At 38.6% G+C, this 17545-nt stretch overlaps 1 protein-coding gene across 1 annotated transcript in view; it reads left to right on the top strand.

Annotated features, from left to right (window-relative positions):
* Positions 1-17545, top strand: part of FAM117B (family with sequence similarity 117 member B) — a 131529-nt gene that overhangs the window by 49807 nt on the left and 64177 nt on the right. The window contains exon 2 of the mRNA XM_032278622.1: positions 3674-3825. Coding sequence (XP_032134513.1) covers positions 3674-3825 — 152 coding nt within the window. The remainder of the gene's footprint in view (positions 1-3673; positions 3826-17545) is intronic.

Here is a 17545-nt window from a genome sequence, read left to right as displayed (position 1 = left end):
AAACTGAACATGGAGAGATAGGTAGCACTTATAAAAATTAGGTATTGTTTTGGTGAAATAACTATGCCATTTTGAAAGGAGGTTATGTATCTCAGACATTTGTGAAGCAGCTATTATGATTATCAGCAACACAGTTGCTATGAATATATTTAAAAAATATTTTTAAATCCCCTGTGAAAGTTAAGCATAAATTAGCTAAGCTCATCTCCTTCCCCTGCCAAAAGATAAATGATTTAACGGTGTTGTAGCACAGAAACCAAGACATAAAGACATGCAGTAGAAACCAGGGGTCAGCAAACTTTTTCTGTAATGTATCACATAATAAAATTTTAGACTCTTGAGGTCAAGAGGTAAAATCAAAGATACCATGTAGGTACTAATATAAGAGAGCACACAATTTTTCACAAATTCCTAAAGGACAAAATTTCAAAATATAATTGAATGCATTTTTTGTAATACAGCTCTAATGAGAAGAGGGAATTCTTTTTAGAGGGATAACATTTCACTTAATTCTAGTTAAAAGTTAGTGTTCCATATCATCAAAACAATTGCAAATGTTCATCTGCTAATGCTGATCTGTATGAAATTTTACATATCATCTTTGAATATGACATTTCACCCAGACAAGAGCTATACATGGCATAACTTTCTCATTATGATTTGTAGTGCCGAGCAGCAGTGTGAAACAACTAGAGGGCCATATAAGGTCTTTGCTGTGTGTACTTAATTCTGCCTTTTTAATACAAAAGCAGCCACAGACAACCTGTAAATGAATGATCATATTTGTGTTCCAATAAAACTTTACTTATGGACACTAAAGTTTAAATTTGATAAAATTTGTATGTATTATAAATTATTTTAATTTTTTTTCACCCAACCATTAAAAAATGTACAACCCATTTTTAGATTGCTGGCTATACAAAAAACAGTTGTAAGAGATTTGGCCTAGGTGGTAGTTTTCCCAACCCCAGATATAAACTGTAAAAATTGCCAAAATCTAATATAGGTATTTTTGTATTTTTAAGCATTATATTTCAGATAATTGATAACTTGTTTTAAAAGTTTCCATTGTTTTAATACCTTTTCTCTGACAGTATACTCCTTATAAAAATTCAAACATTATAGAAATGCCTAAATTAGAAATTAAAATGCCAATTCTGTCCCCCAAAAGGTTAGGTGCATACTTTTTCCAGATTTAAAAAATAAATGGATTAACCCTCACCGGACATGGTGGCTCACACCTGTAATCCCAGCACTTTGGGAGGCTGAGGTGGGCGGGTCACTTGAGATCAGGCATTCGAGACCAGCCTGGCCAACATGGTGAAATCCTCTCTCTACTAAACATACAAAAATTAGCTGGGCCTGGTGGGTGCCTGTAGTCCCAGCTACTCAGGGGGCTGAGGTAGGAGAATTGCCTGAATTTGGGAGGTGGAGGTTGCAGTGAGCTGAGATCGCCCCATTGCACTCCAGCCTGGGTGACAGAGCAAGACTCTATTTCAAAAAAAAAAAAAAAAAACCCAAGAAAAAACACTTTTATGTACATCTAATTACTTTTTAAAACAAAATATGAGATTATACCTTTTGTAAACATGTGGTTTTTTTCACTGACTTTATCATGAATGACTCTTTAGACCAGGACATGTGTACCTATATGCTTATTCTTTGAATGGCCTATTATATTACATTTTATGACTCTGCCATAATGTAGCCAATCATCTTCTCATTTTGGACATTTTGTTGTTTCTGGTTTTCTGCAGTTCATTTTTATGTGCTCTTTTTGTTAAATAAAATTTTAAGCTTGATCATTAATTCTGAAATAGTTTTTTTTTAATGCCACTGTGATTTGGGGGCTCAGTCTTAAAGGAATGTGCTCATTGAATATAACATTAATGTAGTCCTTTTATTTAGGAGAACACATTTCCTTTTCTTTTTTACTGGCAACTATGGGGTAAGGGTAGTTAGAATTATTCTAACACAAAATTATACATAGATTTATTTTCCAATTATTAAATCATATGTGAGATGTTGATTAGTATTTAAGTCTTATTTTTATGCGTCAAAACTTGGCCTGCATTATTGAAGAAGTTAAGCTTTTATAAATGAAAAATGTTAATCAAATTAGCTATTGTATTATTAACTAGAAATCTAATGTTTACAATGTTTTGATTTTCTGATATAGTAAAAACTATTTCCTATACAGCGAAAACAGATGTTATTGCAAAATCCACTTTTTAAATGTCTTTCCTTACATTACTTATTACATATTCTTTATTGCTACTATATTGTTTTACTATTATAATTTACATTGGATATATTATAATTAAAATATTGGCAAATACCCACTTTGTTTGCTCAGAAATGAAACCTACCTGTGTTACAAAGCTGGTGGTTGGTTTTTGTAGTTGATTTGGTTTATGCATCCCCTAGGATACTCTCAAATGCAAGGGATCAGTTAGCAAGGTGTTAATTTGTCTTAATCTTTTGAACTGGTACTAAGTTATCATGAAGCAGATGTGTTATTACTTCGTCCACTGTGAATGTTGAGGAATAAGATGATTACTGAATGCCAGTATTACTTTTAAATGTTATCAAATAACATTGTCACTAATTTTTTAGTGATATTTAGTGAGAGATTGTCACTGATTTATATTTTCCCATGATGGTTACCACCTGTCTTATTTTTATGATGTCCTCACATTTCCCTGAAACCTGTCAAACAAGTGTTTAATTTATAAACAAAAAGGAGATCCAAATAAGAATATGTTGGATATGAGGGATACATTGATTCTATAGAAAATTCCTGGGCCCAATCCCTAGAGACTTTGATTTTGTAGGCCTAGGGTGGGTCAACTGTTTTCACTCAGTATAATTCTCTGCAGAGTCATGAAAGTTATTGTGTGTATCAGTAGCTTGTTCCTTTTTTTTTTTTTTTAATTAAAAAAATTCTTTTTTTTTTTTTTTTTTCTTTTTAAAGATGGGGTTTCACCGTGATGGCCAGACTGGTCTTGAACTCCTGACCTCAGGTCATCCACCCACCTCGGCCTCCCAAAGTGCTAGGATTACAGGCATGAGCTACCACGCCCGGCCTTTGTTTCTTTTTATATATAGTAATCCTTCCTCATCCATGGTTTTTTTCTTTATGTTTTCAGTTACTTGTAGTCAACCTTGGTCTGAAAAGATTAAGTGGAAAATTTCAAGAAATAAACAATCTATACGTTATAAATTCGCGCCATTCTGAGTAGGGTGATGAAATATCTTGCTGTCTCGCTTCCCCTACTGGGAACATGAATCATCCCTTTGTCTAACCTGTGCACATTCTCTATGCTCCTTACCTGCTAGTCACTTTGGAGCCCTCCCAGTCATTGGATTGACTGTCGTGGTTTTGCAGTGCTGATGTTTGAGGAACTCTTGTTTTACTTAATGGCCCCAAAGCCCAAGAGCAGTGATGCTGGCTTATTGTTATAATTGTTCTATTTTATTATTAGTTATTGTTGTTACTTTCATACTGTTCCTAACTTACAAGTTAAACTTTATCATAAATATGTATATATAGGAAAAAACTGTATATAAAATTGTGTTAAATCTGCCTTACTGGGAGTCTTGGAACTTAGTTTCTGCTTCGTTTCTTTCCTAACTTATTTTATTAAAACAAGCATTTTTGTCTTAAATCTAGGTGAGAAAACACGACAGCCTTCTTCAAGCCCCTCCAGTATCATCCGACGCACTTCCTCCCTGGATACTCTTGCTGCGCCATATCTTGCTGGGCACTGGCCTCGGGATAGTCATGGGCAAGCTACCCCTTGCATGAGGGACAAAGCTACACAGGTAGGCTTATTATAGTTCTTGTCCTGAAGTGTTTTTCTCAGAAGCCACTTCTAATATTATTCATTCTGTTTTGAGTAGAATGAACATCAGTGTATATTAGAATTAACTTGAGAAACTTACCAAAAAGAGCAGATTCCAAAAGAGCAGATTCCAAGCCTGACCTTGAGGTATTCTGTAGTAGGTCTTGGTTGGGCCCTGGGAATGTGCATTTTAAATAGTTATCACAGTAATTCTGATTCATACAGATATTTATGGACATACTTTTTTTCCCAATTATTGTTTATAAGTTAGTTTGCAATAGGGGTGTCCAATCTTTGTCTTCCCTGGGCCACATTGGAAGACAAAGAATTATATTCGGACACATATGAAATACAGTAACACTAATGATAGCTAATGAGCTTTAAAAAAATTGCAAAAAATTTATAATGCTTTAAGAAAGTTTATGAATTTGTGTTGGGCTGCATTCAGAACCATCCTGGGCCTCATGAGGCCCTTGGGCTGTAGGTTGGACAAGCTTCGTTTACAACATCATAATATATTTAATGTATGGAATTTGGCCTTTTGTAACAGCAGAGATTACTGAACATCTAACCTTATGTTTTTCTACCAAAAAACCTTCGTGTGTTGGGTGATGGGTACTGTATTGCTTTGCTGATAGATTCTAAAAATGTAAATATCCTGACAAAGGGACTCTGGAAGCAAAGCTTTATACTTCTAGGTTTGTAAAATTTTTTAATATAAAGGGATCTTAAAAAATTGTTCAGGGCCGGATAGGGTGGTTCATGCCTATAGTCCCAGCACTTTGGGAGGCCGAGATGGGTGGATGGCTTGAGCCCAGGAGTTCAAAACCGGCCTGGACAACATAGCAAAACCTCATTTCTGCAAAAAATACAAAAATTAGCCAGGCATGCTGGTCCACATCTGTAGTACCAGCTGCTTGGGAGGCTGAGGCAGGAGAATCACTTGAGCCTGGGAGGTCGAGGCTGCAGTGAGTGGTGATCATACCACAGCATAACCTGGGTGATAGAGTGAGAACCTGTCCAAAAAAAGAAAAAGAAAAAAAAAAAACAAAGAAGAAATCATTCAAATCTACCCCTTAGTTTTACAGCTGAAGAAGATGAGGTCTGAGATCATACAGCCAGTTGAAGACTCATCTTAGTTGGTATAATTTCTTTCATAGTACTTACCACAATTAATTAAATATTTGTGTAGTTATTTATTTATGGCTTCTTACATTTACTAGACGGTAAGCTCCGCAAAGATAGGGATTGTGTCTGACTTGTCTATTGCTGGCTAATTTTTTGTGTTTTTAGTAGAGATGAGGTTTTGCCATGTTGGCCATGCTGATCTCTAACTCCTGACCTCAAGTGATCTGCCCGTCTCAGCCTCCCAAAGTGCTGGGATTACAGGCATGAACCAAGGTGTTGGTCCCGAATGAAAATTTGTTAAAGAACCAAGTAAACATACTTTTCTGTGGTGGTTTTGGATTTGTATATTGATTTCCAAAATTCCAGGTATTCTTAATAGGTTCAGTTTGTTTTCTGTTGATAATCTTGAAAGAGAGTCCAACTATTAGGGCAGGAGATTAGGATTTGTATTACCTTGGTGTTTATACTTAAGTGCCAACTACAGAAACGAAAATGTAGACTCTGTGCTCATCAAAAGTAATTAATATTTTCTGAAATTGACTTTTTTTTTTTTCTTTTCCAGGCATGGAGTCTTGCTCTGTCACCAAGGCTGGAGTGCAGTGGCGTGATCTTGGCTCACTGTAACCTCCGCCTCTTGAGTACAAGCAATTCTGCCTCAGCCTCCCAAGTATCTGGGACTACAGGCACATGCCTCCATACCTGGCTAATTTTTGTATTTTGAGTAGTGATGGGGTTTCACCATATTGGTCAGGCCGGTCTCGAACTTCTGACTTCAGATGATCCGCCCGCCTCAGCCTCACGAAGTGCTGGGGTTACAGGCATGAGCCACCGCGCCCAGCCTGAAATTGACTTTTTTAACCAAAGAGTTCTGTGAAACTTTGCAGTTATTCACAATCTGTAACTTAGCTGAGCTTAGGCATGTAGTATGGAAAATGAATATAGTGTCCACTTGCTTTCTGCTTAATCCACTTGTCACACTTAAATTTGTAGAAAGTTTATTTCTTTGAACATTTCTACAGCACCCTTTATTTCCACTGCAGTTTTAGGTTCAGTGGGCTCAGACATTTTGTCATATTAGTAAGAGTATGCTATCATACAAGCCATTGGGAGCCCCTTGATCTGTGGAAGCAGTTCAGTAAACCTTATCAGCAAATTGCTATGACCTACATCCACCAATATTCAATTAAAATATAAACCCTATAACCTCTGCCTTTTTCTAAATGTCCCCCAAATTGGGAATGTTAAGGGTACAAATAAGAAAATTTCGGGCTGGACATGGTGGCTCACACCTGTAATCCCAGTACTTTGGGAGGCTGAGGCGGGTGGATCACCTCAGGTCAGGAGTTTGAGACCAGCCTGACCAATAGGGTGAAACCCCGTCTCTACTAAAAACACAAAATACAGCTACTCGAGAGGCTGAGGCAGGAGAATTACTTGAACCTGGGAGGCGGAAGTTGCAGTGTGCCAAGATCATGCCACTGCACTATATAGCCTGGGCGGTGGAGCAAGACTCTGTCTCAAAAAAAAAGAAAAGAAAAGAAAATTTGTAATTATCATCATACTGTTAATCTTACTTGTACAGCTCATGTGTAGAATATCCTAAAGGGTAATGTGGTGATAACTGGGCACTCCAGCCTTTGAGTTACATAGTGGGCTCTCATCTTTGGTAAATGAATTTAGCACTAACACAATTAATCAAAAACTCTCAAATTCTTTATCGGCATATACTGGTTTTCCCTAACTGTATGCTAGTTAAGTCAACTTTTAAAAATTGAAGTTAAAATATATAAAACATAAGATTTGCTGGTTTGACTATTTAAAAACACATGCCTATGTCATTTTATTGCACTTTATTGGGCTTCGCAGATATTGTGTTTTTTTGCAAATTGAAGGTTTGTGGCAACTCTGCATTTAGCAAGTCTGTTGGTGCCATTTTCCAAAAATGTGCAAAAATGTGCTCATTTCATGTTTCTCCCCCATTTTGCCAGTTCTTGCAGTATTTCAACCATTTTCATTATTATTTTATGTGTTACGGTGAACTGTGCTCAGTGATCTTTGATGTTACTGTTGTTTTGAGGGGCCATGAAACACGCCCATATAAGATGGAGAACTTAATTGATGAATGTTGTGTGTATTCTGACTGCTGTTCCCCTGAGTCTCTACCTCTCCTTGGGCCTCTCTGTTTTCTCAGACACAACAGTATTGAAATTAGACAAATCATTAACCTTACAATGGCTTCTAAGGTTGGTTAAGTGAGGTGACAAGTTGCATGTCTATTTAAATAAAAAGCTAGACATGATTAAGCTTAGAAAGCAAGGCATATCAAAAGCTGAGATAGACCAAAAGCTAGGCCTCTTATACCAAACAGCTAGCCAAGTTGTGAATGCAAAGGAAAAGTTTTTGAAGGAAATTAAAAGTACTACCTGAATGAATACATAAGGAAGTGGAACAGCTTTATTGCCAATATGGAAAAAAGTTTTAGTCTAGATAGAAGCTCACACCAGCCACAACATTCCATTAAGCCAAAGCCTGGAGTAAGACCTTAATTCTTCTCAGTTCTTAGGAAGGCTGAGATAGGCAAGGAAGCTACAGAAGAAAAGTTTAAAGCTAGCAGGTTGGTTCATGAGGTTGAAGGAAAGAAGCTATCTGCATAACATGAAAGTGAAAGGCAAAGCAGCAGGTACTGATATATAAACTGTAGTAAGTTATCCAGAAGATCCAGCTAAGATTACTGTTGAAGGTAGCTACACTAAACAATAGTTTCTTTCTTTTTTTTTTTGAGATGGGGTCTTGCTCTGTCACCCAGGCTGGAGTCCAGTGATGCATTCATAGCTCGCTACAGCCTTAAACTCAAAGACCCTGGGCTCAATCAGTCCTCCTGCCTCAGCTTCCCAGGTAGCTGGCACTGTAGGTACACACTGACATGCTTAGCTATTTTTTTTTTTTAAGTTTTTGTAGAGATGGTGTCTTGCTGTGTTGACCAGGCTGATATTAAACTCCTGGCCTCAAGCTGTCCTCTCACCTTGACCTCCCAAAGTGCTGGGATCACAGGTGTGAGCCACTGCACCCAGCTAGATTTTTAATGACAAAACAGCCTTATCTTGTAAGAAGATGCCATATAGGACTTTCATAGCTAGAGAGAAGTCAGTGCCTGGCTTTAAGGGACAGACTAACTCTCTTGTTAGGGGTCAAATGCAGCCGGTGACTCTAAGTTGAAGCCAGTACTCATTTACCATTCTGAAAATCCTAAGGCTCTTAAGAACTATGTTAAATCTACTCTGTTTTTGCTTGATACATGGAACAACAAAGTCTGGATGCCAGAACATCTTTTTATAGTATGATTTACTGAATATTTTAAGCCCACCATTGAGACCTACTGTTTGATTCCTTTCAGAATATTACTGCTCATTGGCAATGCCCCTGGTCACCCAAGAGCTCTGATGCCAGTATACACAGAGAGGAATGTTGCCTTTATGCCTCCTAACACGACATTCATTTTGCAGCCTGTGGATCCAAGAAATAATTTTGACTTATTATTAAGAAAATAGATTTAATGAGGCCGTTGATGCCATAGATACTGATTCCTCTGATGTATCTGGGCAAAGTAAATGGAAAAGCTTTTGGAAAAGACTCGCCATTCTAGGTGCTGTTAAGAACATTTGTGATTTGTAGGATTAGGTCAAAATATCAACATTATCAGGAGTTTGGAAGAAATTGATTCCAACCCTCATGGATGTCTTTGAGGGTTTCAAGACTTCAGTGGAGGAGGTCACTGCAGATGTGGTGGAAATAGCAAGAGAATTAGAATAGAAGTAGAACCTGAAGATGGGATTGAATTGCTGAAATCTCATGATAAAAGTTAAGCATGGCAAATTGCTTCTTATGGATGAGCAAAGAAAGTGGTTTCTTGAGATAGAATCTACTCCTGGTAAAGATATGGTGAATGTTGTTGAAATGACAACAAAGGAATTAGAATATTACGTAAACTTAGTTGTTAAAGCAATAGCAGGTTTTGAGAGGGTTGACACCAGTTTTGAGAGAAATTGTACTATGGGCAATATGCTACCCAAGCAGCATTGTGTGCTACAGAAAAATCTTTTGTGAAAGGACCTGAGTCCATTGATGTAGCAGAATTCATTGTTGTCTTATTTTAAGAAATTGCTGGCTGGGCGCCGTGGCTCACGCCTGTAATCCCAGCACTTTGGGAGGCCGAGGCAGGCGGATCACGAGGTCAAGAGATCAAGACCATCCTGGCCAACATGGTGAAACCCCGTCTCTACTAAAATAAAAAATTAGTTGGGCATGGTGGCACATGGCTGTAGTCCCAGCTACTTGGGAGGCTAAGGCAGGAGAATTGCTTGAACCCAGGAGATGGAGGTTGTAGTGAGCCGAGATCACACCACTGCACTCCAGCCTGGCATCTGGCAACAGAGCAAGATTCTGTCTCAAAAAATAATTAATAAATAAATAAATAAATAAATTGCTGCAGCCACCCCAGCCTTCAGCAACCATCACTCTGATCAGTCAGCACCCATTAACATCTAGGCAGGACCCTCCACTGTCAAAAAGACGGTGACTCATTAAAGGCTCAAATGATTATTAGCATTTTTTTAGTCAATTTTTTAAAATTAAGGTAGGTATATTTGTTAAGACATAATGTTATTACACACTTAATATACTTTAGTGTAGTGCAAACAACTTATATATGCACTGGGAAACCAAAGAAATTTATGTGACTTGCTTTATTGTGTTGCTCCCTTCATTGCAGTGGTCTGGAACTGAACCCCCAATATCTCTTGAGGTATAACTGTGTATAATTTAGAAGCATTAATTACATTCACAATGTTGTTTAACCATCGCTAACCATGCACCACCATGCCCAGTTAATTTTTTGAATTTTTAGTAGACACAGAATCTTTCTATGTTTCCCAGGCTGGTCTAGAACTCCTGACCTCAAGAGATCCCCCTCCCTGACCTCCCAAAGTGCTGAGATTACAGGCAAGAGCCATCACACCTGACCTTAATCTCTTTTAATGGGTGAATAATTTTCATTTATCAATATACCACAGTTTGTTTATTCATGAATCTGTTGATGGGTATTTGGGTTGTTGCTACTTTTGGCTGTTATGAACAGTGGTGCAATGAACATGCAAGTATCTTTATGAGTCCCTGCTTTCAGTTCCTTTTGATATATACCCAGGAGTGGAATTGCTGGGTCATACGTTAATTTAATGTTTAGTTTTTAGATGAACCACCAAACTTTTCCACAGCAGCTGTACCATTTTCCATCCCCATGTATGAGGGTATATAATGTATGAGGGTTCCAGTTTTTCCATATTTTCACTAACACTTACTTTAAAAATTATAGTCATCCTAGTAGGTGTGATGTGTTATCTAATTGCTAGGATTTGTTTCCCCATGTAACTAATGGTGCTGAGTATCTTTTCCTGTGCTTACTGGCCATTTGCACATCTCCTTTAGAGTTCAGACACTTTCTTAACATCTCTGTGCCTCTGTTTCCTTTTTGTAAAATATGAGAACTATAGTACCAATTTTTTGAGGTTATTTTGAGGATTAAACAAGGAAAACATAAAATTCTAGAGAACAGTATCTAGCACCTAGTAAGCATTCAATAAATGTTCCCTGTTAAATTGAAACTTAAAGTGATTACCTTTAATTATTGTCAGATTTGAACAAGGATGGAATGTAGGTTTCATCTCCTAAGTAATTTGATCAATCGCTCTTGCCTTCCTGGAGCATCCTGTTGAAAAGATTCAGGATAAAGATTGCTGAGACTGATAAGCGATTTCTGAGGTGCCTGTGGCACTTTTATCAGTTTTTTGCAGTCGATAGACAGTGCTGCAGCCCAGCATGTTGGAAATAATTTATCTTAGGTTGTAGGTGGGTGCTTTTCAGAAAGTTGCTATAGACTTTTAGCAAATATTGTCTTGTCACTATTCTGAACCCTGGTTTCTTGATTTATTTATTTAAAAACTTTTTTTTTGGAGACAGAGTCTCGCCAAGGCTGGAGTGCAGTGGTGCAATCTCAGCTCACTGCAGCCTCTGCCTCCTGGGTTCAAGAGATTCTCCTGCCTCAGCCTCCTGAGTAGCTGGGATTACAGGTGCCCACCATCCATGCCCACCTAATTTTTGTATTTTTGGTAGAGACAGAGTTTTACCATGTTAGCTGGGCTAGTCTCCGACTCCTGACCTCAAGTGATCTGCCCATCTCGGCCTCCCAAAATTCTGGGTGTCAGCCAGCATGCCCAGCCTGATTTTGAAATAATTATGTATTCTCAGGCCTTTCCAGCTCCTGGGGGAAGATTGGAAATGGCAGAAGGAGGTTCTGGAAAATACAGAGAAGTACAGCATTTAAAAAATTAAGAGGGCCAGAAGCGGTGGCTCACGCTTGTAAACCCAGCACTTTGAGAGCCTGAGGCAGGTGGATCACCTGAGGTAGGGAGTTTGAGACTAGCCTGACCAAATTAGCCGAGCGTGGTGGCTCATGCCTGTAATCCCAGGTACTTGGGAGACAGAGGCAGGAGAATCACTTGACAGAGGTGGTGATGAGCTGAGATCGCTCCATTGCACTCTAGCCTGGGCAACAGGAGCGAAACCCTCTCTCAAAAAAAAAAAAAGTAAGAACATGGGAACAGGTTTTGAAAGATGTTAATCTCTCCCCTGTCCCATACTGAGGGACTATGTTAGCTTCTCTTTCCGGGTCCACAAAGGGCGTGGTTTCAAAAGCAAGAGCTTCCCAGCACCATACCTCTATTACCCCACCCAATCCCGGAACCTAGAGTTCTTTGTTTGACTTTCCCTCGTGGGAAGGTAGACAGCCCAGGTGAGCTTCCTTTGTTTCAAAAGACCGCCAAAAGCCTTAGAAGGAGGGCCTCTATTGCGAACCAGGCAGCCAGTCCAGCGTCAGAGTGGAAGATCAATCACTCCAGAGGAAGTTTGGAAAAGTTCTCACTGGACAAGAACTTGAATAGGGCCAGAGTAACTCTGGGGTTAAAATCCCCACTACTCCCTTACCTATACAGACTCCATCTCTGGATCCCCTTCCAGGACAGCATGGAAGTGCTTGTGTGCTCCCTCCTGTTTTTTTCTCTCTCTCTCTCTTCCTAATAAATTGCTTTCTGCCCAACACTTTGGGTCCAATATTTACTTAAACAAGCCTGCTGCACCTCCAGGGCCTCTTTGCCCATTCGTGGGGCAGGGGAGGCCAAAAACCTGGGACAGCTGGTTACAATACCCCACCTCATCATGCCTTTGGTCATGAGAATTAGTGAATGATTAAGGTTTTAGTGTGCATGATTATTTATCATCATAATTACTGGACAAAAAGGTGTTATCATTCTTTTTTTTCTGTCTGTTTGGCAGTCATTCCTCACTCTGTGTATGTTCAAATAGCCTGACAGCCTTCTAGCTTAGTGTTCCAGTATGTCAATGGGCCTGAGTTCCTATAAAACCGATTTGCTATTTGTACTTTAGAGTTTGTACAGAGCTACAGTGTCACCAGCCTCTGCCCCCACACCGCCTCCATGTTCTCTTAAAGATAATCTTGTCTGATCCTTTGCTAGTTTGCCTTCCAAAAATGTTAGACTAATTTATATTTCCAGCGTTAGCTACCTATGTGGCAATTGTATTAATTTACTTTAAACTACCTGATTTCAGAGTGCCTGTTGTATTTGCTGACTATGCCAATTTAGGGAGAGAAGCTGTAATGTGTATGTGTGGTTGCATTATTTGGGATTCTTTAGTCTCAGAAGGTATTTTCTTTCCAACTTCCTTAACCTGGGCTTATTTATCTTATAGGTGGTTTATCTGAGTATGTAACTTTTTGTGACCAGGTGATTGATATCTGATTTTCTTTCCTATTTCCTTCTTATTTAAAAAAATTTCTTTTTAGAGACAAGGTCTCACTGTGTTGTTCAGGCTAGAGTGCAGTGGCCATTCACAGGCATAATCACCATATACTACAGCCTCAAACTCCTTGGCTCAAGGGATCCTCCTGCCTCAGCCTCCTGAGTAGGTGGGACTACAGCCTCATGCCACCACACACCTCTTTCTCTTTCCTCTTTTTTCAGTTTGGTTTCTTTATGGCATAAACCAGTCATCTTTTGCCTTGAAAAATCTTACATTATTTGACCCTCTCTGTTTCTGAGGCTATTTTTTTTTAATCCTCAAAGGTTGATTTTGATTAATATTTTATGAAAATATTTGTTTTTTCTAAAAAGGTCTTGGTTTCAGAATATTTTATGGAAGTATTTTATTTTTACAATGTATAGGCTGGCATTTGTTATTTATGGAAAAGATCTGAATTCAGAAATGTTGTAAGATGACCTGTGATTAAAACAATAAAAGTTGAATATTTGGTAAACTAGAGATTAATGTTGAATTACTGAAGGTAGCTGTTCATAAATCTACAAACTTGTTTACAGGTTGTCTTCTTTGAATTGAAAGGATAACCTGTGATTTAGAGTAAAAATATCACCACTTTACATGTTTGGTGGATCTAAGCAATATTAAAAAATATATTTTAATGTTATGAAATTGAAGAGGTAAAACAACTTTTAAAAAAATTACTTTTTGAGTAACATTTGCGGTTTCGAATAAAACCTTGGTCTACTGGTTAAAATTAGAATGTAACAGGAGTAGAAGAAAATGTGTAACATTAGGAGTAAAAGAAATGTTAAAAATCTTTTTTTCGGGCCTAACTTCGGTGATTTCAGTGTAAGTTCTGTTGTTGGCCTGTCAGTAGCTTTGCCTTCCTTGGGGTAAGCCTAGAAGTCTGAGAATCCTAATTTCCAAATTTTCACTACTTGGAGTGGTGTTCCTGCACTTTGTTTTTTCATGTTACATTACATTTCTCTAAGCCAGTGACACCATACATTGTTTTTTTTGTTGTTGTTGTTTTTATTGTTGTTAGGATCTTGCTTGTTGCCAGCCAGCGTGGAATGCCATGATCGTGGCTCACTGCAGCCTTGACCTACCATGATTAAACAATCCTCCCTCCGCAGCCTCCCAAATAGCTGAGACTACAGGTGCATGCCACCACGCCTGGCTAATTTTTTTGTAGAGACGGAGGTCTTATTATGTTGCCCAGGCTGGTCTTGAACTCCTAGACTGAAGCCATCCTCCTGCGTCAGCCTCCCAAAGTGTTGAGATTATAGGTGTGGGCTACTGGGCCCAGCCCATTAAATAGACTGGGCAAATCTAGCAGATGAAGGGTTATATTTTCGAATCCTTTAAAACAGTTTCATAGCCAGGCACAGTGACTCATGCCTATAATCCCAGCACTTTGGAAGGCTGAGATGGTCTTGAGCTCAGGAGTTTGCAACCAGCCTGGCCAACATGGTGAAACCCCCATCTCTACCAAAAATACAGAAAATTAGCCAGGCATGGTGGTGTGCGCACCTGCAGTCCCAGCTATTCAGGAGGGTAAGGCATGAGAATCGCTTGAATCTGGGAGGCAGAGGTCGCAGTGAGCCAAAATCATGCCACTGCCCTCCAGCCTGAGCAACAGAGTGAGACTGTGTCTCAAAAGTCAATCAGTTAATCAATCAGTCAATAAAATAAATAGTTTCATGATTGCGTAACTTATTATTATTTTTTGAGACAGAGTCTTGCTCTGTCGCCCAGGTTGGAGTGCAGTGGTGTGATCTTAGCTCACTGCAACCGCTGCCTCCTGGGTTCAAGCAATATATTGCCTCATCCTCCCAAGTAGCTGGGATTACAGGAGTATACCAGGATGCTTAGCTAATTTTTTGCCTTTTTGGTGGAGATGGGGCTTCACCATGTTGGCCAGGCTGGTCTCAAACTTCTAAACCCTCATGATCCACCCGCCTTGGCCTTCCAAAGTACTGGGATTACAGGTGTAAGACACCATGCTCAGCCTAATTTTTTGTTTTATTGTCATAAGAGATCTACTCTCAACAAAATTTTATGTGTACAATACGGTATAAATACAGCAGGTATGATATTATACAGCAGAGCTCTACCACTTACTCATTTTGCTTAACTGAAACTTTATATCCATTGATTGGTAACTCTTTCTCCTTTTCTCCAGTCCCTGGCAACCACCATTCCATTGCTGATTCTATGATTTGACTGTTTTAGATTCCTCATATAAGTCGAATCATGCAATATTTGTCTTTTTGTGACTGGCTTATTTCATTTAGTGGGATGTCCTTGCGGTTTATCCATATTATCATATATTGCAGAGTTTCTTTCTTTTTTTTTTTTCTTTTTTTTAAGACTGGATGCTCTAATAATATTTCATTGTATGTATGTATCACAGTTTCTTTATCCATTCATCTGACAATGGATATTTAGGTTGTTTCTACACCTTTGCTGTTGTGAATAGTGCAGATACCTTTTTGAAATACTGATTTCAGTTCTTTTGGAATTGCTAGAGCATGTGGTTTTTCCATTTTTAATTATTTGTTTTGTTTTGTTTTTAGAGACAGGGTCTTGCCCTGTTGTGTAGGCTGAAATGCAGTGGCATGATCATAGCTCATTGCAGCCTTGAACTCCTGAGCTCAAGTGATCCTCCTGCCTTAGCCTCCCAACTGGCTGAACTCTAGGCATGTGCTACTACAACCAAATAGTTTTTAAAACATTTTAGAGATGGAGTGTCACTTTGTTGCCCAGGCTGATCTTGAACTCTTGGCCTCAAGCAGTCCTCCCACCTCAACCTCCTGAGTTACTGAGATTATTGGTATGAGGCTTTAGGCCCGACCAATTTATCATTTTTTGAGTGACCTTTATACTGTTTCCCACAGAATCTGTACTGTTTTGCATTCCCAACAGCAGTGTACAAAGGTTCTACTTTCTCTACGTCCTTACCAACACTTGTCTTTTTGATAATAGCCATCCTGACAGGCATGAGATAATATTTCATTGTAGTTCTGATTTACCTTTCCCTGATTAATAATGTTGACCATTTCTTACATACCTCTTGGCCATTTGCATGTCTTCTTTGGAAAAATATCTGTTCAAGCTCTTAGCCCATTTTTGAATTATTAGTTTTATTGCCATTGAGTTGTATGACTTTCTTACATATTTTGGAGATTAGCCTCTTATCAGATATATAATTTGCAACTATTTTCCATTTTTCAGGTTGCTTTTTTACCCTGTTGATTGTTTTCTTTGTTATGTATAAGCTTTTAGTTTTTGCTTTTTTATTTAAATCTATGCGTTTGATGTCATAGCCATGAAATCATTACCAAGACCAATATCATGAAGCTTGTCCCCTATGTTTATTTCTAGGAGTTTTACAGTTCGTGTCTTATATTCAAGTCTTGAATCCATTTTAAGTTGATTTTTGTATGGGCTAAGAGTCCAGCTTCTTTTGCATGTGTATATTCAGTTTCCCCAGCACCAATTGTTGAAGAGACTGTCCTTCCCCTGTTGGCACCCTCTTTGATGATTGGTTGAGTGTAAATGTGTGGATTTATTTCTGAGCTGTCTGTACTGTACCATTGATGTATGTCTTATCTTTATTCCAGTATATTGTTTTTATTGCTGTATCTTTGTAATATGTTTTGAAATCAAGAAGTATGATGCCTCTAGCTTTGTTCTTTCTCAAGATTTATTTGGCTATTCATGGTCTTTTGTAGTTTGACACGAGTTTTAGAATTATTACCTATTTCTATAAAAATGCCATTGGGATTTTGATAGGGATTGCATTGAATTTGTAGATGACTTTAGGTAGTGTGGACGTTTTAACAGTATTAAAAGTCTTTCAGTCTCTGAACATGAAATGCTTGTTTGTTTGTCGTCTTTAATTTCTTTACTCAGTGTGTTTTAGTTTTATGTACAAGTCTTTCACCTTCTTAGTTATGCTTATTCTTCGTTGTGTTATTTTTGGTGCTGTTGTAAATGAGATTGCTTTCCTAATTTTCTTAAATTTTTTTTTCTTATTTTTAATTTTTTTTTCCCATTTATTTTATTGCATTGTAGGTTTTGGGGTACATGCGAAGAACATGCAAGATTGTTGCATAGGTACACACGTGGCAGCATGATTTGCTGCCTTCCTCCCCATCACCTACATCTGGCATCTCTCCCCTTGCTATCTCTCCCCAGTTCCCCACCCTCCACCGTCCCTCCTCTGTTTCCCCCCAACTGACCCCAGTGTGTAGTGCTCCCCTCCCTGTGTCCATGTGTTCTCATTGTTCAACACCCGCCTATGAGTGAGAACATGCGGTGCTTGATCTTCTGCTCTTCTGTCAGTTTGCTGAGAATGATGCTTTCCAGGTTCATCCATGTCCCTACAAAGGATACAAACTCATCGTTTTTGATGGCTGCATAATATTACATGGTGTATATGTGCCACATTTTCCCTGTCCAGTCTGTCATCGATGGGCATTTGGGTTGGTTCCAGGTCTTTGCTATTGTAAACAGTGCTGCAATGAACATTCGTGTGCTTGTGTCCTTATAGCAGAACGATTTATAATCCTTTGGATATATACCCAGTAATGGTATTGCTGGATCAAATGGAATTTCTGTTTCTAGGTCCTTGAGGAATCGCCACACTGTCTTCCACAATGGTTGGACTAATTTACACT

This window comes from Sapajus apella, unplaced genomic scaffold (assembly GCF_009761245.1).
Source record: "Sapajus apella isolate SASKATOON/1434 unplaced genomic scaffold, GSC_monkey_1.0 scaffold10, whole genome shotgun sequence".
In the NCBI taxonomy this organism is placed as follows: domain Eukaryota; kingdom Metazoa; phylum Chordata; class Mammalia; order Primates; family Cebidae; genus Sapajus; species Sapajus apella.
This window is presented reverse-complemented; position numbering and strand designations above follow the sequence as displayed.